At 35.6% G+C, this 24,795-nt stretch overlaps 3 protein-coding genes across 3 annotated transcripts; 1 reads left to right on the top strand and 2 right to left on the bottom strand.

The window, feature by feature from the left end:
- Positions 1-2,060: 2,060 nt before the first annotated feature.
- On the bottom strand, positions 2,061-8,054 carry LOC133851406 (zinc finger CCCH domain-containing protein 6-like). Its single transcript, XM_062287820.1, has 4 exons — positions 7,649-8,054; positions 3,940-4,140; positions 3,677-3,801; positions 2,061-3,517 (listed from the first exon to the last, which is right to left on the bottom strand). The coding sequence occupies exons 1-4, from the start codon at positions 7,706-7,708 to the stop codon at positions 2,452-2,454; spliced, it is 1,452 nt and encodes a 483-aa protein (XP_062143804.1). The 5' UTR covers positions 7,709-8,054; the 3' UTR covers positions 2,061-2,451.
- Positions 8,055-15,673: 7,619 nt separating this feature from the next.
- LOC133851325 (GDP-mannose 4,6 dehydratase 1) lies at positions 15,674-17,075 on the top strand. Its single transcript, XM_062287681.1, has one exon. The coding sequence runs from the start codon at positions 15,790-15,792 to the stop codon at positions 16,894-16,896; it is 1,107 nt and encodes a 368-aa protein (XP_062143665.1). The 5' UTR covers positions 15,674-15,789; the 3' UTR covers positions 16,897-17,075.
- A 689-nt stretch (positions 17,076-17,764) lies between these two features.
- On the bottom strand, positions 17,765-22,302 carry LOC133851326 (uncharacterized). The gene is made up of 6 exons (XM_062287682.1): positions 22,036-22,302; positions 21,847-21,930; positions 21,564-21,648; positions 19,936-20,024; positions 18,416-18,527; positions 17,765-18,162 (listed from the first exon to the last, which is right to left on the bottom strand). The coding sequence occupies exons 1-6, from the start codon at positions 22,069-22,071 to the stop codon at positions 17,930-17,932; spliced, it is 639 nt and encodes a 212-aa protein (XP_062143666.1). The 5' UTR covers positions 22,072-22,302; the 3' UTR covers positions 17,765-17,929.
- Between the last annotated feature and the right edge of the window lie 2,493 nt (positions 22,303-24,795).

Below are 24,795 nucleotides of genomic sequence, written 5' to 3'. Positions count from 1 at the left end.
ATTTAGGTTGGTAATGCATATTTTAGTAATTCGCAATGTCAGACTCTTGGGTCTTGTACATGCAATGTGCTAAGCTCATGTGATTGCAATCAATTCTCTTGGTGGTTCATGTGAGCATTTACAGATTACCTTGGTCGGTCGAAATTATCACTAATATATTAGATAATGAAACTTGGTTTATTTTTCCAAAAAGTTCGAGTTTGTTTATGAGTGCTTGGTTAATTAATTATTTCTTCATATTATAAAGTAGATATCAATGCTAAAAACTTCGTATTGCTTCTTAAATTCATGTTAATTACTGTGTATATCAATGCTAAAAACTTTGTATTGCTTCTTAATTTCATGTTAGTTACTGTGTGTGTGTGTGTGTTTTTAAAATGAGCATTAGCTTATTTATAAATAGAGAAGTGTTTAAAATGAGTCTAACGCTCACAAGCTTATTTATAAATAGAGAAATGTTAAAAATTACATTTTTATCTTATTTTGTTGATATAGAGTAGCCAATTAGCTATTGAATTAGTTATTGTCACCAAAAAAAAAAATCTAATATTGAGTAGCAGTGTCTCATCAGCAAAATGAATTAAAATGTGGGGTATAGCATTACTCAAATGAATATATTATTATATTTAAGCTCTAATTTTATTTTTTTTATTTTTTAGGGTAAACAAACTTAAGTGGTGCATCATACCACATCCCCATCCCACTAAGCTGACATGGTAGTACACATCAACTTTTTGATGTGAAGGGCTAATCAAAAAAAAAAAAATCTAAGGTTGAGTAGCAGTTCCACATCAGCAAAATGAATTAAAATGTGGGGTATAACATTACTCATATGAATATATTGTTATATTTAAGCTCTATTTTTTTTTTTTTTTTTTTGGTTGGTAAACAAACTTAAGTGGTTTATCATACCACATCCCAATCCCACTAAGCGGGGTAGTACACATCAACTTTTTGATGCGAAGAACTAATACACACTGTCACATTAACTTGTTTATGGATAATGTTAGAAACTATACATTTTTATCTTATAATTATCGTACAATGCTGATTTGACAGTTTTAACCAATCATTAAAACAATTTTTGTTAAAAAAGAAAAAAAATCAACAAATGATTGGGCTGCCAAGTGCCAATGTCAACATTATAAAATAATTGTAAAATAAAAATGTAGTATATAATAATTTTTATTCATTTTTTTAATCCTAATTTTAGCAGGTACAAGAATGCCTAGTCAATGTAGTCATCATTACACGATAGTCAAAGCTTAAAATTGATTGGAAGCGTAAAATACGGCGAATTCTCAATACATTAATTACAAATATGCCACTGCAAGGCCAAATTTCCGGATGAAATCCGGAAATTTTCCCTCTCCCAAGCACTGCTCATGCATTTGAGTGCTTAAAGCGAAATTGAAGTTGGTAGTCGTCTAGACTGTAGTTGCTCTGTCGGGTTCTTTTTTTCTTTTCTTTTCTTGTAAAGATTACAGCTGCTTAAAATATAAATATACGACTATACGTAGGCTTAAAAATTAAGCTTAATTCCTACCAAAATTAAGATTGGACTCTTTTGACCTTCCGATGAGAAATTCTGATTTTGGCTATCTCCCTAAGAAATTCAAGCCCTTCTTGGCTAGAAAATTGGATTGCGATCAACATTCTCATATATGCAAAATCATAGATTAAGGGATCTAGAAGAATAAATTCTGGCAGATACCTCAGTCCTCAATGGACAATGGGTTTTTGATATTAAATCTGCTCCTTTTTTTTCTTTTCTTTTTTTAAGACATTTTTCTTCCAATGTTGTAGAATTTTTTTCTAACCCAGTTTATTACATTATCCAAAAATGCATGTGATTCTTAAAAAGTGCCTGTAAACAGTGTATATGGTAATTAAATATGAACGTCAGAATCACATGCATTTTAATCGCACGCCAGTTTAATAGATTCAATCCAATATGCAGGAAAACTTTAATATTTTTTTAAAAAATAAAATAAAATAAAATCCCAATTGCTATTAAGTGGCTTCCAATACTGTTATCTTTATCGCCAGACTGCTGAGGCTTTAGAATGATTTACTTGCGCAATACATTTAGAATGGTTCTTATCGTTTTAATATATAAATATACATTCCAGTGCCCGCTACGTAGCAGGTAGCACCCTCCAGCAACGTCCAATTAAACGGAAATAAAGATGACAAAAGAAAAACTTAATTTTTTTTTCATGAAATTTCAACCTGTCAAAGAAAAACTATCTCGTTCTTCTCTCTCCTCTTTCTTTTTCTTTTTCTTTTTTTTTTTTTTTTTTTTTTTTTTTTTTTTTGCAATATAAATGGAAGGGGGGCGTTCTCTCTCTCTCTCACTCTCTCTCCACGAAGTTGTATGTACAGAGTGAAAACAAGCGGGCAAAATAACCCAAAGAAGTTGAGTGGTTGAGTGGAAGAACCTCGGCTACGCTATATCCTCCCAGCAATTTCCCCACCCAATCTCATTCTCTTGGCACTCGGGACCTCTAGAATGCTACCAGTGGAAGACTGACATGACACATCGTGCTGATAAGGGCAACTGAGGCCGTTTCGACACCCCTTTGGGCTATTAAAGTACATGCAACGCTTTTTACCCTTGGGTTTCACTTCTCCAGGCTTAATATTTTGTACTAGTTTCAAGTCTTTGAAGTGATTACCATTCTGTGCAATCATAGGTTCCTGAGTTTCCTGCTTTTCTCCTCCATGTTGCCTAATCAGGTCCTTATAGTAGTTGGCATCCTTAACAGCCTGAGCTTCCATGAAAGTGGGAGTAGATTTTGGTGCTGTATAAGCTGCTCGCACCTGATTTGGTGCAGTATAAAGATTTCCATTTGCCGGCTTAGTCAATAAGACTAGATTGGGTTCCGGGCATGACAAGGCGACCGATGGAATTACCCGCTTCAATCCAGTCTCCGGTTGTTGAGGCCGTACAGCATTGAGAACTTGGTATAAGTTCCCATTACCAGGGCTTTGTATAGCAGGTTTTGAGGTCGACGATGTATGAATTATTGGAGTTACTAGCTTCGACTCATACGCAGTCCCTGAAGGTGCACTTACCATATTGGCCGGTGCAATCACTGTATTCACTAGTGATTGATGATCATTAATCAATTTCTGGATCATTTTTGGGTCGCTAAGGATATTAATGAGCAAATCGGTATCGATCAGGCTTCCATGCTCTCTGCTTTCCAGGAGTGCGGCCAAGGCAGTAGAAGCAGCAGCGGCAGCATCTGCCCCCATACTAGGTAAACTTCCAAGCACAGGTTTTTCATTGGTAGGTGTCGCTGGAGTAGAAGATTTTGGAGTGTTCATAGTTCCAGATGCCGCCAGCCCTTGGGGCAATGCAACTGGCGGTGAGCAAACAGGATTGTTCCCAGGTACTGTCAAATCGGATGGTATGTCTGAAGATTCATCATCTTCAATAGGAGTTACGGGAACTAGAGGAGTAAGGCTATCATCATAATGTTCACGTTCTATGTCCAAAGAAACTGAGGGACTGGGAAGGGAAAAAGAATAGAGAATAAAGGCATCAGTCTCAGGTATATAGAAGAGAAAGTTCAAAAGAAACAATTTTTTTAAAAAATATATAATTGAGCCCGAGGGGAGGGGAAGGAAAGTTAAAAATAAACTTGCAGAGATTAGATGTAAGATCAACCTAGGAGGAATGGCCGAAGATCGTGGATAAACGGCTTCAAGCACTCTCGTCTCCCTTAACTTTTGAGCTTCCACCTCGGTGCTTTCTTCACCAGCTACGACTTGCCAGTTGTGACCAATGACAAACTGTTCATATCATAGTAAAAGAAAAGGCATGCTTTAATGCAATTAACCAGGAAATTGAAATTTGAAACAATAAGTTTTCTCATGACATGGGCACTGGACAAGATATATGCTTTAAACAAAAACATAACATAAGCTTACCTTGGGAGGGCATTTCCAATTAATCCGACCGACGTGGGAAAGCTCTTTCTTCAAATGATTTTCAAAAGAACCTTGTTCAAACCCAGGTGGTAAATCATTAGATTCCATACGATTAGAATGCAATGATGTCTTTGCTTGAAGATGATCTTCACATTTCAGGCCAACTTTGGCAGGACAATCCTCAGATGAAAACAGCTTTACCTATTTAAAACTAGAAATTAGCTACCAGTACTGAATATCATTCAGCAACTTATAAATACTAAATTAACAAATAAGATGGTGGCTGAGTGGCTCCTCCAAAAAAAATTCAAAAGAAACTGCGACAACCAACAAGGTCAAGATAAAGAATATTTAGTTCCTTAGCCCGTATAGAATGTTCCAAAGCAAAACAACCACAATAGAAAATTAAATGTCATATGACTTCAGCAAAAAGAGTCCTCATAATTTCCAGTCCCATGAGATACAAATCATCCCCGCACTATTTAATCCCAGTTATCATCCCTTTTCCTCGACGAGATGTAGGGTTTCATGGCAAGACAGTTCAAGACACCTCAATCTGCCAAGTCAATATATCAAATTATCAAGGAGTCACAGGGATATCCTCTACCAAAGATTGACAAATGGACAAATATAGTACCAAGTGAAAAGAAAAGGAACGCAACAAACATCAGTAGAGCATCTATCTAGCTTTACAACAACTACTTGACAAAATCAACAACCGAGGTAACCGTCAGTTTCTAAAAATTTCTAATCCAGTTTTAACTTTCAGCAGTACTAGAGCCTAAGTGGCAATAAAAGTAAGATACTTCATAGTCAAAAAGCCAACTAACGAAAAATATACCTCATAACTTCCAATCAGTTGATAAATGGTCTGCCTATAAATACGCTAGCAACATAATCATCTGCTTGAGCTACTTCTTCCCTTTACATCTTAAAACTTCCTATTAGATAGAACATAGGGAGCCAAATACCTACTGTCCTTTTCTTTATTTTCACTCTCTATATGGATTCACTTATCATTAGATAAAATTACTAACAATGTTTTATTTCTAAAGCCACAATCGATTTTTTATCTACCACAACTTCACATTCAAGAACAGGACTTTCAATCAATCTGATCCAAAGATGGTCTTTTCAGTCCCTTTTAATTCCTACGATTCCATAAACTGGAAATCTTCAATCTGTTGTTGCTATACATGATCATGTGATGAAACTGAAAATGATTAGTCAGAAGCATTAAACTCAAAATACATGTAACAATAGTCATTGTAAACTCTCCACATCTTCAGTTAAACAATTCAACAACCCATATGTCCATTAGTTATGCATACAAAATGAAGGTGCCAACATAATTTCATGGCAAAACAATTGAAAACATAATGTCTGCAAATGTCTTTAAGTTAATTATCTAAGAGATGGATATCCTTTAATGCACCATTCATTATGAAGGAGATGAAGGAGCTTCCATCTCTCACTAACCATTGTTTTCCATTTAGTTCTCAAACATCAAGAGAAAGTTGATACGATTCTTAATACAATGTCACTCCCAATATGATTTTTCTGGGATAAACAGGTTGTTGCTTGCCCAATAATTCAAATTTGAATTAACACTTACTTAAAATTACTGTTTTCCAAGTGGTTATATGGTTATAGCTGTTGCCAAGAGCAAATTAAGTTATTAATGTTCAACCAATTCATGTCTTATTTTTATTTATTTACTTTATTTTCCATGTATCAGGTTGAGTCTTACTATCAGTTGTAGTTGATGGTGTTTTGCATGGATAAAAAAACATATTGGTACATTTTTTTAGTATATTGTTTTACTTTTTCTTTTGCTTTAAAAAATGAAAAAGTAGTTCTTTTTTTAATTTTTTTTCTTAAGCAACAAATGCAAATTTTAACATTCATGTTTTTGTGCAGTCAATACCATGGTAGCTGAGAGATTTGAAATTAAATGAAATTTCTAGTGGTGGCTTATCAAAAAATTATGTAATCTTATGGAAAACCAATAACTACCAAAGTCCATATTATAGTTTTTTCTTTTTCTTTTTCTTTTTCTTTTTGGAGGCAAGTCCATATTATAGTTAATACAGATTAAAGGGGGGTATACATATAATTGCTCAATGGGGAAAAAAAATCCATCAATAGTGACACATAATGAATTTAAATAGATAAGCTATATCTCCTTGATCCAATAACTGTTTAACTGGTGTGAAAATCCTTTGACCTCTTTTAAAAAAGAAATATGATACATTGACATCCCCAGACACAACTTCTGACGACCTTTGTCCACGTGGCAACTTTTACTTTTACTTTTTTTTCTCTTTTTTTTAAGAAAAAAAAAAAAGAAAAGAAAACTAAAGCTAACTATGAAACCACCTTATCACATGGACAAGAAGGTTTAAAGTTATGTCTTAAAGTGACAAAATATCATATCTCATTAAAAAAAATATATATTCTTTAGTTATCTGGGCTCTTTGAAAATTCCTATCCACTAATGATTCTTGAAATTTATTTTTTTATGAATAAAATAAAGGGAAAATAATTTATGATTCTTTCAAATTAAACGCATAACTGTTTGACCCATGGATTTATAATGAATCCGGGAGCCATCACTGTTATTTTGCTCAGTTTAAAAGTATTAGTGGAGCACCCCGCTTTTCAGATGATGGTCGCGATTTATTAATAATTCTTTCTTTATGAAAAGACTGTCCCAAGTACGAACAGGCCCTTGATAAGAATATAGACAATTTCTATTCAGGGGATGATGAAAAAATTGTGAGGTGGGAACTTTCTATGGATAATTTCAATGAATATAGGTAATAGCCAATTAATGATCCCAAAAGATTGAATCCGATTTTCAGTATCATCAACAAAAGAGGGATGCTATTTTTATTGTAACAATTTCCACCAATCCTTTAATCAATTTCACAAAGAATTGATTGAATCTGTCAAATCATCATTATAGAATAAAAATATAATTTCTAACTTCTAACATTTATTCGTTGGATTCATGACACAAATGCAGGCACATAACCCCCCCCCCCCCCCCCCCCATCAGACCGATGGTGTGACCGATCAGGTGAAGTGAAATAGAAACATCCACTTCCAGGTTTATATTAAAAATCATGATTAAAAATTGAAGTACTCCTAATAAATTTAGAGATCCTGATCCAATTACGATTACTTAATAAACAATTTAGATTTGGAAACTAAATATTTTGATGGCACAACTTGAATAGTTTTTACCAATACAAGCTCTCACTGTTACCAAGCTGTTTAAGAAATATTTTCTCTCTAAATTTTATAAGATTTTTACCTCAAGTCTAATAATTCTGCATTCAAATGGTATTAATCTTTATTTTGAAATTTTTGATTTGCTATGATTCCATCTTTTAGAAGTATTTTTCTAGAATCTTGTTTAACAGATTACCGATGAAAAAGCCTACCCAAAAAAAAAATAGTATACTCGAAAAATTGATTCTTATTATACACCAATCAAGTATTATAAGGAAAACAAAATTCGGATTGCAATGATCTGATTAATGACTGTTTTCTCAGTTGTAAACCCCCTCGCATCCAATCAAACCAACATCTAAACATATAGTTGAATCGGATTAGATTCTTGGTATAAAACTTTGATTGAATTTATTTACGAAAATTTAAAAAAATAAATTAAAACTTCGATCAGAGATAATTGCGGTTATACCTGACAAAGCACAACTCCAGGAGCCCAAGAAACCCTCTTCGATTTCCTCGACCGCTTCATATTAAAATCTCAGATTTTTTCCGCTTCGATTATCACTAAATCCCAGTAATTGACCCAACAATAACCAGATTTATAAACGATCTGGTTAGGGATTCGAAACCCTAGTCAACTATTAATGCCCAAATCCAATCTGAAAACCCTAGATCTTAAAACCGATTTCTTAGAGCTTTGCGAAGAAGAAGAAGAAGAAGAAGAAGAGTGAACACAATGACACTAAAAACCCGTCTCTAGAACTAGGAGGCGTGTTTGGAAACCCTAGATACTTCGCTTGGGTCAATACCATACGATTTTTATGCTGGCCTTCAATGACTATCAGGAGCCTAGTGACGGCGCGTTTTTGTGGATCTGAGGCTGTAACCAGTGCTGTCTATATATATAGCGTTTGGATATTAGTGATTTGCTGCGCTGGCGTAGGGTACGCGCTGTGGATAGGTTTGCATACGCTGGCGTTTCGCTGCTTCTAGAGTTTCGTGGCTTTTTTTTTTTTTTTTTTTTTTTTTTTTTTTTTTAAGATAAGAAAAATGTTAGATTTATAATACCAATACAACAACTGCACAACAACTCCTCACATGAGGGTGGACCCCACACACTGGAGCCCACCCTCATGTGAGGAGTTGTTATACAGTTGTTGTGATGATGTAGTATAAAAATCAAATTCCTTTAGATAATAAGAGCACATTATACTAAAATTAGGCTGGGCGGCCCAAAGGACATAAAAAGAATAGCAAATACATGAAAATAAACTTAAAAACAAAAGTACACAGTGACAATACTTTTGAAGATGCAGATCAAAAGTTTCGACACACTAATGCGATAAACTACCACCAAAAGGTGGTCATTAAATTGAGGTGTGAGGGTAGTGGGAATCCGTCTCCTATGTGCTTTGGTCTGCCCCTAGTCGGCACTCCAATGTTACAGAAAAACCAACATCTGGGCCATCACCGACCTGGTTTTGACCCGATCTCGTCATCAACACACTAATGATAATAAAAATGGGACAGTGAAAGTTCCTCCAACTTGGAAATGGATCTTCTCCGTTTAAAATAATGGAGAGGAATCGGTTAAGCAAAAGTGTGGGGCAAAATTGTCTCAAAATTAATATTGGGACAATTTTGTCCCTCCTTTAACGAAAACGAATCCTCTTCGGTTCAAGGAAACTTGAGAGTATTCGGTCCCTTATAATGCAGGAGTATTTTTATCTTTTCACATTTTTTTTAAACAAAAATGCCCCTGCATTATAAAGGACTGGATACTCTCCAGTTTCCTTGAACTCTCCAGGATCCTAATACTCCTTTAACATCAACTAGTTCCTCTTCATTTCAAATGAAATGGAGAGGATCATTTTCCCTCTAACTTAACTTATAAAAATGATATGCGTTTATTTGTATGCAGACTTCTTTTAATTTCAAGGGCAAAATTGGAAATTTAAATGCATTTTTAATAAAATTTATTCCAATTTTATCTTTACAATTACATAAAAAACAAAAAATAAAAAAAATAAAAAAAACATATATCTCCCGCATGCAAATCAAGTATTGCATTTTTTTAAACCAAATTGATTAAAGTTCCACCAACCCAATTTGAATTAAACCTATATCCATAAATATGTGATACATCCAAATTACAAATCTAAATAAAATTTTTAAAAAATTACAAAAAAACAAAGGAGGGGTTGCGATTAGGCTCTCCTCACATAGGGGTCACCGTCACCTCTTTCCTATAAGGGTAGCAGAGCCTCTCCTGTTATGGGTTGTCACAGGTCATCTCTTGACCACGCCCACCGCAAAGAGGGACGACTACCCCTCACAGTCAAATTATCTACCTATAGTTTGTGGAATGCTTATTGAGGCTCCATATGTCATTTGAACCCTTAGCTTTATGACTTTTTCTTTCAATCTCTTTCTATTGATAACAAATAATATTATGACTTCGTTTGACAATGTTTCTTCTTTTTCTTTTTCTTTTCCTTTCTTTAATAAAATAAAATAAAAGAAAAAAGAAAGAAAGAAAGCAACCCCTAAATACTTTAATTTACAACAATAAAGTTCAATATTCTTCAATCAGCTATAGTTTTGGAGAGTAATGAAGGAGGAGCCGGCCCTAAAGAAAAAAAAGAAGAAACCAGCGGCTGGGTGTTCCGATGGGGGGGGGGGGGGGTGGTGTTTCCTTCCTTGCCTTTTTAGGGTGGGAGAGGTTTTTTGTTCCTCCCTAGCTAGATTCAATGGAGATTTAGTGTTTTCCAGCCTTTAGGGCTGTAGAGTTTTTATTTCCCGGGTTAGATCCGATGGTGGTTAATGTTCTCCGACAGAGGACTTCATGGAATTTGGGTTGGGAGCGATTTGCTGGAGTGTCTCAAGCAGAGTTTCTAACATGGTTTTTCTTTGTTTTGGTTTATTTCTTTGGAGTCAAATATGCTCATTTCAGTTGGTTTTTCCAAGACACGCCTTTCCATGGTGGTCACCGGTTTCTTTCTGTCCAGCAACCTCCAGCAGCGGCCGTGCCAGTTCTTCACACTCAGCGCGTGGCCTACACGTGCCAGGGAGGTCACTCCCTAAACCGGCACGTGTGGGTCACGGCTTATCTTCCAGGGCACGTCTAGTGGTTCTTCGGTGGTTCTGGGGTCTTCCGGCAGATTTCTACTATAGAGGAGGTCACCGGCGACGGCACCTCCCAACACCGGTCCCCTTTTTTGCTTCGGTTTTGGGTTTTTGTTGTTTTTTCTTGTCTTTTCACAATATGTCTCTGTGATGCTTAAATGTTACTTAACTATTTGTTGGCTCAGGTGTTAGATCTGCCCTCTTTTATTTGTTGATTGTGCTTAAATATAAAGAATGGCTCAGTGTTGTCCCTGTAATGGTTATGTATTGCTTTTGTTGCTCTTCAAGTCAGATTTATCTAGCTTAGGATATAGGAGTCTTGAACCTCTTATTTTTGTCTTTACCCTAGGGCTCTCTTGAGTAATATATGATACCACACGCTATTTGTTGTTAAAAAAAATAAAATAAAAAATAATAAAAAAAAATCTTCAAGCACAGCTTGCTGCTTTTCACGGTGAAACTGATATTATTAGCATAGGAATTCATGCTTGATATTTTTTTTTTATTATTATTATATTGGGTATTTTTGTGTGGCATGAATTGAAAGCAAAAATTAACATAACTGTTTTTGTTTTTTATTTTTTTTAAAAAAAAAAGACTATAAAAATGTAAGTTAAAATTGTTTTATGTTGTTGGTAGTCATGTTTTAAAAAAATAGTTATAACATAACTATTTATGTTCAGAAAAAAAAAAAATTTAAAAAACTTTAAAAATGTAAAGTATAATTGTATTACAAAGGTGTTTTAGAAAATTCAGTTATAATGTGATTCAATGAACTAATGTTTTATTACGATGTTATAATCAAACTAAAGAATATGATAAATATTTTCAGTATTAATTTTGTATTTCCAAAATATAATAAATATTTTGCATACTAGACGTGCCCTAAATTATTAAAAATTACTCAGCTGTCTACAGAATATTTTTGCCATAAGTTTTTTATAGGTTAATGTTTATACAGTACAATGGTTGGTTTCTTTGTGGAGTTTATAAGACATCAGCCAAATAACAAAAATCAGTAATTTTTTAAAAATAATTTGTAACTATAAATATTTTACATCAAAATGAACATAGTTTCGACCTGTTTATTTTTTAATAATAATAAAAGTTCATAAATTATTGGAGAAATCAAATTTTGTATGCATTATGAAGTGATAACGATCATACATTTGCAAGTCCACAATTCCTATAAGCAAAATTCCAGTGAATCAGTTTGTTCCACGAGTTTTTAACGAATAGAAGCATGTTAAGCATATATTATGCTCCGCTTATTTTGAAGTAAAAATATTTTTCATACTAAATTATTTTTAGAGAAATCATTTTGTCTTACGAAAAAATTATCAACGGCGAAAAACTACCAGTGACGAGATTCTGTCACTGGCCGACAAGATTCTAGTCATACTGGTTAGATTTCGGCCACTTTAGTCGGAATCTAGTCTGTCGAAATTCGGCGACGGTGGTCGGACAACCCCAGATTCTGGCATCGGCCGGATTTCAACCTGTTTTGCCGATATTTGGCTTGCTAGATTTTGGTGGCAGTTGCTGGATTCCGGTGATGTCGCCAGAATCCAGTCAGTGCCGCTGGATTCCAGCAATCGAATCTCAAAATTCGGAGACCTTCGGTGGTAGATTCGGGCTACCAACAAACTCCAATGCCCGACGGTGGCGGATTCCCACAAACATGAGTGCAACAACGAAGTGTTTAAATCCAGAAAACGATAAACCGTAAATCGTTTTCAAAAAATTAAAAAAGCTTTTACGGTCAAACTGAAATTGATTTTTGTTTACCATAATTTTCGGTTGTACCAAACACCCAAAAATTAAGAAAATATTTTTTAGTAAATACTTTGTGCCCAAACAAACAGAGCATTAATGTGTGGATGATGGGACTAATTATCGTATAATATGTGGTCCATCACCTTTTTTATACAATTGTTTAATAACCCCCTTCTCTGCCCCTTATTTTCACCTATTTCAAAAAACATCAACTCAAAACATTCTTAACTTTTATTACTTTTTATATCACATCAACAATTTTTTATTATTATTTAAATAAAAAAACTCACTACAATACAAAATTTTTCCACTTTTCCATATAAATTATTTATATTTTATATCACATCAATCAATTTTTACTTTCACTCAACAAAAAAATTCTCCCATAAGGGAAGGGAAGAGAGGGGGAGGGGAAAAGGATTACTAAACGAGGCCTTATGAACCGCTGCATCAATTTTATAACAAACTTATGGTAAAAGTTACAATACTTCTGGCCTAAGTCTTTGTTTAATTTTTGTATTAAGTTTTTATTGAGTCTACAAGCTAGGCAATGAGCAATAGTCATCTTTTAATTTTACCTCAAAAATCTACCTAGTATGTTTTGAGTGGCCTTTCCCATCTCTAAGATCTACTTTAAAAGCTTTTTTTTTTCTTTTTTCTTTTTTCTTTTTTTCTTTTTTCTTTTTTCTTTTTTCTTTTTTTGAAGTTACTTTAAAAGTGGAAATAGCTAGTGTTGAGCTTAAATTCCATCAAGGGTTAGGATCAATTATGTCAAGACAATCCCAATTATCGGACGGTTCTAAGTACCTGCACAAATTTCCATCATTCTAAGCAACCCCATTTTGCCTTTTTGCATAACAATTGATGTCATCGAAACAAATATTAGAACAATCAATGTCATTGTGTCAACGCAACCATCAATTATCAATCAAAAGTGAGTAGCTCTTCAAGTTACATTTACGTGCCTCAAAAGAGCTATTCAATTTCAGCCCCCAATCAATGTTATTCAACACATTTTGTCAAAACAATTTTTATAACAATCAATGTCATTAAGTGAACACAATCATCAATTGTAAGTCAAATACAATTAGCTCTCAAGGAACTCGTTGAGGTTAGGACATGTGTCTCATACAGGACATAAGAAACGTGTTATAATTTCAACCAGTCCAGTTTCAATTATATTTGAATCCAAACAGAATCCCTTCGAACGAGCGATTGAGGTCCAATCAGTGTCATTCAACACATTTAGTCCAAAAAAAAATAAAAATTACAACAATCGATGTCATTATTTGAACACAACAATCAAAATAAATATTAGAAGACACAATGATAAATTCGTATGTTTTAATGTATCAATTAAAGACGAGTAACCCTTCAAGTTACATAAGAGATGCCTCAAAAGAGTCACTGAATTCAAATTTTGAGTATACATATATACATACAAATTCCGAATAAGTGTGTTATTAGCTCAATTGATTTTGGACTGTCACACCATCTATGTCATTATGTGAATACAACCAACATTTGTTATCAAAGATAAATAGCTCTTAGGGAATTTGATGAGATTAGAATATGTGTACCATAACAAAATACAGGGAATGTGTTCTAATCCCAACTGGTGGAGTTCTAACTATAATCGTCTAAATAGAGCTATTGAGTTCCAATCAGAGTCATTCAATACATTTAGTCCAAACAAAAAAAAAAACTATAATAATCGATGTCATTATGCATTAGAAGATACAATGATAATTTTGTATATATTTATGTATCAAATAAAGACTAGTAGCTCCGGTGGCGGACCCAGACTTGGCAATTTGGAGGGGCCAAATTGAAAAGAAAAAATTTAGGGGGAGCAAAACTTATAAAAAAATAAAATAAAATAAAATAAAATAAAATTAGGGGTAAAATTTTAATATATAACCAATTTTAAGGATTGTCACATCAACATTATAAGAAAATTGTAGGATAAAAATGCTATTACGCCCTCATTCTATTAGGCTGATGTGGTAGTGCCCATAAGCTTTTAAAACAATCATTGTTAAAAAATAAAAAAAAAATAAAACAAAAAATATGATGGACACTTTCTCATTAACCTAATAAAATGAAAGTGTAGTATGTAGTTACTCTCCTAGCATTGCTCATTTTGAACATACGTAATCCCCTAAGGAAGTCCAGGAATCTCGCTCTAAAATATTGGGAGTCTTTATGTCTTTTCTGTGCCCTGTGAGGATTGGAGTTTAGACGCATGAAGGATGTTAATATACGATATCACCCCAAAATACTAGTCAATTTAGAACTTTCCTATAATTCATTATAAAACACAGTTTCACCTAGTAATTAGGTAATGTAGGACTTAGTATTCATAACCATCTTTATAAATTATTCACTCTTTATAGGCTACTCATCATCTTTTCAATGTGAGACCGGAGTGTTCAGATATACTCAAACTTCTCTTATAAAAAGTTGCTTGGAACATCATTCCTACCAAATCTAGGCCAGCGAGGAGGTTTTTCATGTACATCCTCTTGATATCGTTTGTCCTCTTAGCCAAACAGAGGTTGATTTTTTTGATTTTTTCTTTTCAGTGCAGTTTTGCAAGGATCATTTGGAGGGATTCTATTCCCATTTTTCAGATTTTTGCCTATGTAACGTGTGATCTACTGTGGCTCAATAGAAATAGGGTCGTGCATGATGGAGTTATTACAGATGCTCTGGTTTTATCTCGTTCAATTAAAAAAGAAGACTTGGACCATTTCTTGGCTTGGAAAGGGCTTTCCTCCCCTCCTATAGAAAAATGGTCTCCTCCGCTGGCCAAGTCCTTCAAGTATTAATTTTGGCACAGCTGTGAGAGAGTCTTTTTCTGCCCAAGGAGCAGTTTGTCGTGACTCAAATGGCAAAATTCTGAAGGCCATTCTCACAAATTAGCCCTCCTTGTGATCCAACTTATGGAGAGGCCTTGGTTGCTTCTCTAGCAGTTTCTTTGGCAATTTCTTTGAAGATCTCATACTTCACTTTGGAAGGTGATTTCCAAGTTGTGATTATGGCACTTCAACGTCCCTCTATTTTGCGAGACTGAAAGATTGCAGCATCTCGAACACCATTGCTATCATTCCTTTTTCTTCCTCTTGGAATGCAATGAAAGTTTACAAAAATACAAACTTTTGCGCCCATCATATTCTTATTATGCTGCGGCTAGAACCTACTGTGACTCCATTCCCACTCGCTCACCATTTGTAGTGGCAAAGACTCACCTCCTTGTTGCTAGTCCTTTTTGTATTCTTTACTAAATGTGTTTTTTTTTTTTTTTTTTTTTGTCAAGGATATTGGAGCACATTCTGAATAGAGAGCTCGGACAAAGCCCAATAGCATATACAAATATGGGCTTAAAAATTGGCACAATATTAATTAATAATTAGCACGCAAGTAAACCCCTCCCACAGGCCACAGTCAGTAACTAATCACAATTCACCGCACCGACGGCCCAAAGCTAAAAACGTGATTTACAGAACACCATTACCACGTCCAGTTCTCCCTCCCCTCAAGTTGACCCCACTGAGGTGGCAGCCCACCATTGGTCTCACCGACTAACTTCAAAAGCGCGTGCCATTGTTTAAAGCACCGTTAAATCCTCCAACGCCACCACCACCACCTTCGATTCACATCACTACCATCTCTCATTTTCCTCTGACCCGATAAGATCAAACAACAATGGCGTCCGAGACCGACAATTCCAGACCCGGATCCACAACCAACGGCGAAGCCGTTCCACAGCGCAAAGTAGCGCTGATTACCGGGATTACCGGGCAGGACGGTTCGTATCTTACGGAGTTTTTGCTGGACAAGGGGTACGAGGTGCACGGGCTCATCCGGCGGTCCTCCAACTTCAACACCCAGCGCATCAACCACATCTACATCGACCCACACAACGCGCATAAGGCCCGCATGAAACTCCACTATGCGGACCTCACCGACGCATCCTCGCTCCGCCGCTGGTTCGACACGATCCGCCCCGACGAGGTCTACAACCTCGCCGCCCAGTCCCACGTGGCCGTCTCCTTCGAGATCCCCGATTACACCGCCGACGTGGTCGCCACTGGGGCCCTCCGCCTCCTCGAGGCCGTCCGGTCCCACATCGCCGCCACGGATCGGACCCACATCAAGTACTACCAGGCCGGGTCGTCCGAGATGTTCGGATCGACACCGCCTCCCCAGTCCGAAACGACGCCGTTCCACCCCCGTTCCCCTTACGCCGCCTCCAAGTGCGCGGCTCATTGGTACACCGTGAATTACCGGGAGGCCTACGGGCTGTTCGCGTGCAATGGGATACTATTCAACCACGAGTCGCCGAGGCGAGGCGAGAATTTCGTGACCCGGAAGATCACGCGGGCAGTGGGTCGGATCAAGATCGGACTTCAGAGCAAGCTTTTCCTTGGTAATTTGCAGGCCTCGAGGGACTGGGGTTTCGCTGGGGACTACGTGGAGGCGATGTGGATGATGCTGCAGCAGGATGCGCCGGACGACTACGTGGTGGCCACGGAGGAGTCGCACACGGTGGAGGAGTTCCTGGAGGTGGCTTTCGGGTACGTGGGGCTCAGCTGGAGGGACCACGTGGTGATCGACAAGCGGTACTTCAGGCCCGCCGAGGTGGACAATTTGAAAGGGGACTCCAGCAAGGCCAAGAAGGTGCTTGGTTGGAAGCCCAAGGTCGGGTTCGAGCAGTTGGTGAAGATGATGGTTGACGAGGACGTTGAGTTGGCCAAGAGGGAGAAGGTGCTCGTGGATGCTGGGTACATGGATGCCCAGCAACAACCCTAATCATGGGGCTCTCATTTTTTGGTTCAGATCTCAATCTACTAGGCTTTTGGGTTATAATGTGCTTTTTTTTTTCAAAGAGCTCAATAGTATTTGATTCGGTAATTTATATGGTTATGTTGTTTTAAGCTATTGTTAATTTGTTAAGTTAATAAAGTTATGCATTGTTTGATTTTCTGTAAGCACCCATTTACTTGATTCTATCAAAATCCATACTTGTTTTAATATTCTTCTTCTTAGCGTGAGATCTTGCAGTTTTGAACTGTGAGGCTCTTTTGGGTATCCCGGATATGATCATATCGATTTGCAGAAATGGAAGTGGTTCCGTTCATCATATCTCTCTGCAATAAATTTAGAAAGGCAAAATAATATAAGTCGCATGATGATGCGTCTGGAAAAGAAAGATTCATTCAGAACCTTCAGTTTTCACTGAGCTTTGGGGTATGTTTGGCGAGGGACTGAACTGAATGGTGGAAAAAGAATTTTTGAGTAATAAATGTAATATAAAGAAAAAAAAAATTTATATAAAAAAGTGAAAAAGTTTTTATTGTAGTTAATTTTTTTATTTGAATAATAATAAAAAATTATTAATGTGATATAAAAAGTAAAAAAAATTAGAATGTTTTGATGTTAATTGTTTTTTAAAAATGTGAAAATAAAGTTAAATTTTTTTGTGTTGCCTGCCGAATAAGGCCTTGGTTTTGTTTCATCGTGCGAACCTGCATTGTTGCCCAAAGAAAGAGAAGTGCAATAAATCTGGGTGGGGCTTCTTGTTGCCTTCCTTCACTGTCCTTGCAGGTTTTCGCTTTTATCTTTTTTGAGAGTGAATAAACTGTAAATGCCAGAGAGTCAATAACATCTTTGTCTCATATGATGAAAATCTTCATTGATTCAATTTTAAACATGGGTCGTCCAAATATCAGTCAGACTCAGACATATGTGTGATAAAGCTGTTCTGGTTAGCTACTGAGGATTAACATCAATCTCAATCAATGAAAATCTTCTGACTATACAGTATACACGAGAACAAAAATATCTATGAATCCAACTTAGCTTCTGTAGATGGAGGAGTTTTGTTTAGATCTTTTGGCAAAGAAGAAGAACCAGGGCTGATTTCTGAGTCGGCAGTGGCAATTGCAAATGGCTTGATAGATGACCGAAGAGGTTCTGGCCCCTCAGAAGCGATTCTCTTGCACAATGCATCACAGTTACTAATAACCTCCGTTAACCTTCCTTTAAGCTCTCCAATCTCCACCTGCAATGCATGAACTGCATGCATTTCCCAAGGTAAAAAGTCAATAGATCTCCATAATAATTAGAGAGCAGGAGCATGTGCAATGCAGTAGTCCTGAGATGGAACTGAGATTCGCCATTCACTGGGTCCACCAGAATTCCCCCCTCTATCAATTGATTCCATAATGCATTTGTTTTGGTGTGACCGTGTGAGCAACCGAACTAATAATTGTGTGATATTCTGCAGCCGATCTATTCACAGAAAGTGAGATTTTGACTAATCAATTACCTCCTGATAAATGTTGTGAAGTTGACTTCATTGCCGACACCGAGTAATTAAACCGTTGTCGAAGTTTAACTGCCAAAGCATCTGCAACTTCTATCTTGTTTTCTATCTCTTCCTGCAACAATGATTCCCAAATTAAGCTGAATGTAGGGGGGGAAAAAACCTAGTTTTCATAAAGCAGTAAGAACAGGTAACGGATTAATTTCCCTAATGTGATGCCAGTCTTTAACAATCCTGAATACTGGCACAACAGCTTTTTCCTTGAGATTCCAAAAGTAGCTTTGATCCTGCCAGTGGATCTGAACCATGTTACGATGGTTGATTGACCATTTTTACTTTTTTACCTCCATAATTGATCACTAAGCCACATGTTAAAGAAGTTCAGAATCAGCAAAATCTTGGTTTAAAATTGAATTTAATTGTGAACATGCCAAAATCCGAGTTTTATAGGGATCTTGGATTAGATCTAAATATTTGTTTCTGAAGCAGATCCGAATCCCATCATCATAGTATCAGAAACAAACTTGAATTTTAATCCAATTCCAGATCCACGTAGCACATCTGATTTAGGATATTAAGGATCCATTGCAGATCTAATCTATCACATGCCTTGTGCACCGCAGAGCTTAAAAAGAAGAAAAAGAAAGTCTGAAGCGCCACCCAGTGGGAGATTTTCCTGGTTTAGTTTTTTTTTCTTTTTTTCTTTTTTTCTTTTTTAATGTTATTTTTAGGTTCTTTTATTTTATTTGTTAAGGTTTAATGTTTAGCAATTTATCTGTGGAATTTATTTTCATAACCATGAGAGGCTAAATCCCCAACAAAGGTTGAGGATGAAGCCTCATTAATGAGTAGCAATTATATATTTGTGTGAGTTAATATTTCCTGAATTTATGAACTTCAATGTTCAAATGTTCTTGCTTCAATTTAATTAATGAGATGAGTCTTGGATATGAGTCAATCATGTTTCTCTCATGATTTTGGATAATCTCTATTAATTAATTGCTTGGAATTCCATTTCAAATTATTAAAATTTAATATCAATTGTGATTTATTTTATAAATTGATACATTTGATGATTTGGTTTTATTCTTTTAAGTGAAGAAGAACACACAAGATTCTTATAGAGTCTTAATGAGAATCTTATCCATGACAACGTGATGAATGTCAAGATTGTTATGAAGAAAGTTTTAGAAAAAATTGATGAACATAAATATATTTTACTACAAATTGATGAGCGTGGATTCCTAAACCTTAGTCATTTGTTAAATTTTTATCGTTGAATTATTTTGGTTCATTTTATTTGTTGCATGCTTTAAGATCAATTTTAGTTTAATTAAAAATCACCAATTTTTCTAACTAGACTAAGATTTAATTGGTTTAGATCTATCTGATTTTCTTAAATTTATTCAATTCCATGTGGGTTCGACCTAGCACTTGTATAACTATATTTAAAAACGATTCGTGCATTTGCAAGTTACAATAAAATTTTACAACAGTGAACTCCAAAAATTTCTAAGTCAAACCTGTTTTTTGCTAATCATTTGAGCCTTCGCCTCCTGCCAATCACGGTACATAGAGAAGAGCTCCAGCAGCACCTTCGGATTCACGGTAGCTGTTTCAAACAGAGAAAAAGAATAATGAATTAGCTTCTCAACTGAACTGTTTCCAGCTTAAAAAGTGATAAATAGCATTGCAACAATTTAACTAAGAGGGAATAAATATCCCAAAAGTCATTCATGGAACCAGGATGCTTAAACATTTTGTGGTCAGTTGGTGCATGGTATGGATAGAGATAAATGACAATGATGATTAAGTTCCTTCAATGCTTTACATTTAAATCATAAATGTATTCTAGCAGGATGTGACGTCCTTGCTCTTTGTTAATGTTTGTGAGCCATAATAAGTGAACAATTCAGACATAAATGACAAACACCCTTACACATGATGATTAAGATGGATAAGAACACCCATATTGTGCAGATGTGCAACTGGGTGGGTTGGGGAGGGTGTGAGGAGCATGCAGTGGGGACACTATACTAAAGGAGATTTTGTTCCAGAAATTCTCGTCTTCACAATGAAAAATAAGGGAAGAGACAGGTAGGTAGGTTGAGGGAGGGAAGGGGATGCCTTTATGGAGATGGTGATTGAAAGCACTTCTGCTAAGCTTATCACAGATACAATTTGCAAGAAATTCAGAGTCAATCCTCTATTATCCCCTCCTTTTATTCATGAGCTGCCAGCTTCAGCTGGACTTCTAGAATAAAGCTTTTTCCATGTGTGACCTGAATTCAGGCCCCATCCTTGTAAAAAAAGCACTAGACCTCCAACACATTGGTGTTAGAAACAAGAAACCATTATTTTGTTGAGGTCACTTGGTCATTTCTGCATCTATTCAGTAGACCGGTCACAGATCATGAGTCTATAAAATTGCTACTCAATTTATATAAAGGATAACAGGAACACTAAAGTTCTAATAAGAACAACAGCTTTTCTTGGTCCCAATCAAAATAGAATACGAGAACAAGGGAGAGGAGGTCCTAAAGAGAAAACTGAAAAAGAAGTTAAAAAAATTAAAAAGAGGACGACTTAAAATTAACCATCATGATTTCTTATCATTATCCACCCATTCAATGCACCATTAACAGGTTTCAGTGAGACCATATATGTGCTGGGCAGAAACCCCAGCAAAGAAGATATTACCGCAACTTCTTCTTCTTCTTCTTCTTTTTTATAAGTAATCGAGATATCATCAAAGGTGTAAGGCACCCTAAGTACACAAGAAATATACAAGAGAAAACACCTATCTAGAAGAATAAAAAAGAAGAATAAAATCATGAAAAGATAGGAGCAAAGAGAAATATAAGCAGCTGTCCAAGTATTACCACAACTTAGGGGCCTCCAATATCAGTTGCTTCAGAGTAAAAATTATAATCTGTCTAAAACAATAAAGCTTAATTTGAAGTTATTTTGAGATTTGGATTCCTGGGTTTTGTTTGTAAGAACTAAAACCCGGATTTTCCTCACAGAATCAACTTCCTTGTCTAGTTATGGCATTAACATGTGGCTCTAAAAACAAGTAAGAGTTATAGACTGTAATTAGAAATAAGCAAATCGAAGAATTTGAGCAATCTATCCTCTATAAGAAGCACACCTGGAACCGAAGAAGACGGAGGTTTCCTCACCAATATGTCAGTCAAGCTACTCTCCGCTGGTGGTGCCGTCAGTATTGGTGTTGTCTACAAATTATACACCAAAATAACTTAGAAACAAAATAAGAAAGAACAACAATGATAATGATTTCGCAGTCCAAATTCAAATCATTTGTGACAAAGTCCTAAGGTAGCGCTTTCCTTGTTCGTTAAAAAAATTAATTAATAAATACCAAAACCCTATTCACAAAACACAAATTTGAAAATATATATACGAAGACATACTATTTTGAGGGATTTGAGCGTCTCTAAGATGGGATCTGCGACCTCCGATTGCTCGGACACGGTGGAGATTTCGTCGGCCAGCCTCTTCGCGTGCAGCAAAACAAGACGTTAATGTAACAAATTAGCGATGAATTTAAACAGCATTTAGTGTAGGTAATCTTGGAAATTTAGGTGTGGTTGAAGAGCTACCTGTGAGCTTGAGAGTGTGGACTCTGAGGCCCCCATGGCTACCAGGTGGTTGCGATCGAAACGCGGCGTTCAAGAGATGTTATTGTCTCGTGTAACACTCTGCCCAATCATCGCCTTCTTCGGATGGAAGCTATGTGGAGAACGGGAGTCTGCAAGTGATTTTGCTAATTTAGACCGGTATATAGGTTCCGGATGGGTCTCGGGTACAACGTCTCAACTTGACCCGCTATTACAATAAGCATTATCAATGATTAATGAGAGACGATCAACTTTTCCTCCATGTTCGCTCCAAACAAATTCCAGCAAAATAGTCTCTTCTTTTCTTTTCTTTTCTTTTTTTCTTTTTTCTTTTCTTTTTTTTTTTTAAGAAAGAGTACTGCTTTCATTAAAATAAACCAAAGACCCAAAGGTCCAATTACATTGTTAAAGAATACCATGACTGCCTAAACATAAAATCAGAACTAATTTCTGATTTGGGAGCAAACTACCTAAAAAACACCCAAATATTACAAGAACCAACGTTGGAAGCCACCCTAACAAATAAGCACCGCTACTAAAAAAGATGGCTGATCTACGCTATAAAGCGAAAAAAAAATTCCAATAAAATCCAAGCATCTAACAGGCAGTTTGCAGTTCTAACTAAAAAACACAGCATCTGACAAAACAACACCCCTACATACGAAGGTGGCCGGACAAACTGCAACTAAGAAAACCAAAAACAAAACAGAAAAAACACCACCCAAACAAAGACTCGGTGAGGGGAGGGAGAAGCCGCTAACAGGAAAACAACCGATCCTCCGAGAACCGCCGTCGGACGTGGTAGTGGAAGCCGAGAGAGTGGCGCATGGCCATCACGCGCCTGGGAGATCCCTGACGCGTGCATGCCACGCGCCGATAGGGATGTAAATAAGCCAGTCCGTTCGACAGCCCGCTCGATACCCGCTCGGTTTAGCTCGATCCGAACTCGAGCTCGATACTGTAGAAACTCGATCGTTACTGTTGAAACCCGCTCGATTAATAAGTGATACATACCCGACTCGCTCGACAAAACTCGATAGGGGCTCGCGAGTTCAACTCGTTTAAAGCTCGACCGGATCGCTCGCCCGACTCGTTAGTTCGACTCGTTAGCTCGTTCATATCTTACATATATATTAGTAAATAGTAAACATAGTATAATATATATAATATTACATATTAATTATAATATTTTGATAACAATATTTAGTATGTTAAATTAACATATTAAGTTATTAATAGTTAGTATATAACAATATAACAATATTAAATAGTTAGCATATATATATAAACACATATATCACATCACACATGATTAACAATAGTTATATATTATACTTATATTATAGTTACTTAGTTATATAGAATATATTAGATTTACTATTTGTTCACATTATACATATACCATTGTTTATACTATGTAGTTGTATATAATAACATATTATTAATTTGTTACTTATAAACTATAATTATGTAATATATTTTATAATATGCATTATATACTTACATATTATATATTTATATTATTAATAAATGCATAGAGGTTGTTCATAAACTTGGGCTTGAATTCTGCTTTGATCACTCATTGAAAAATTTAATAGTTTACATCGAGCTCTAGTTGAGCCTAGCTTGTCCAATAACCCGGCTCGGCTCGAATGTCATTTTCAACGAACTCGAGCTTGAGCTCGAGCTCGCCCGACTTTTAAACGAGCCGAGCTTGAACATGTAATTTATAGCTCGGCTCGAATTCGAGCTCGACTATTTAGGCTCGACTCATAAACGAGCCAGTCTTGAAATTTTCAAACTCGACTCGGCTCGGCTCGATTACATCCCTACGCGCCGATAAAGCAAAATAGTCTCTCAAATTAAGATATATATATATATATAATAGGAATAACAATAACATGTATTTTAAAAATGCATGCAATAATAAGATACATATGAGAATCACGTAACTTCAAAATTTATGTATGTTTAATAGATTAAATTGAAATAATTTCTTTTAATACAGTTTGAAAAGTTATTACAATTTAAAGAAATGTAAAAAGAATTCTAAATGGTCCTTATTCTAAATTGAGGATTATAAAAACCCTTTTTCCAATTTGGCTTAGGAAAAAAAAAAGGATGATAAAAACATTTGGCTAAGGATAATTATAAATTATGTCTTCTTTTTTTTAATAATAATTTAATACTTTTATAATACATTCTCGAATTTCTTCTACCCTTATTCTTGAACATTGTGTGATATTTAGTAAAATGAAATGATTATGTTTTTCGTTTTTACACGATTAATTCTCTCACATAATACATAATGCATATATATCATATGAAACACAAAATTTAGCAATAGATATAGGCTAAATAATTCTGTTTTCAAATTAATGACTCAATTATTGAAATAAAAATATTTGATTATTCATCTTGTTGAAAATCACGATGAGTTTTCACAGAATCACAATAGTTAACTAACTTAAGTGACAATTTATGATTATCCCTAACCACAAAGAGGTACTTGTAATTTATCTTAAAATTGTCTTTCAATTGGTGGATTACAAACATTTGAAATTACTTCATTTTGAGACTAATGTCTTGTTATTTATTGTTTATTTCATAGAGGGATAGGATAAGGTTGTAATCATTTTATGTAGTGCTACGTACTACACTCATTTTATTAAGTTGATGTGGCATAACTTATATATTAGTCTTTAAATTTTTTTATTATTATTATTATTTTTTATTTTTTAC

Source organism: Alnus glutinosa, chromosome 12, assembly GCF_958979055.1.
Source record: "Alnus glutinosa chromosome 12, dhAlnGlut1.1, whole genome shotgun sequence".
NCBI lineage: Eukaryota > Viridiplantae > Streptophyta > Magnoliopsida > Fagales > Betulaceae > Alnus > Alnus glutinosa.
This window is presented reverse-complemented; position numbering and strand designations above follow the sequence as displayed.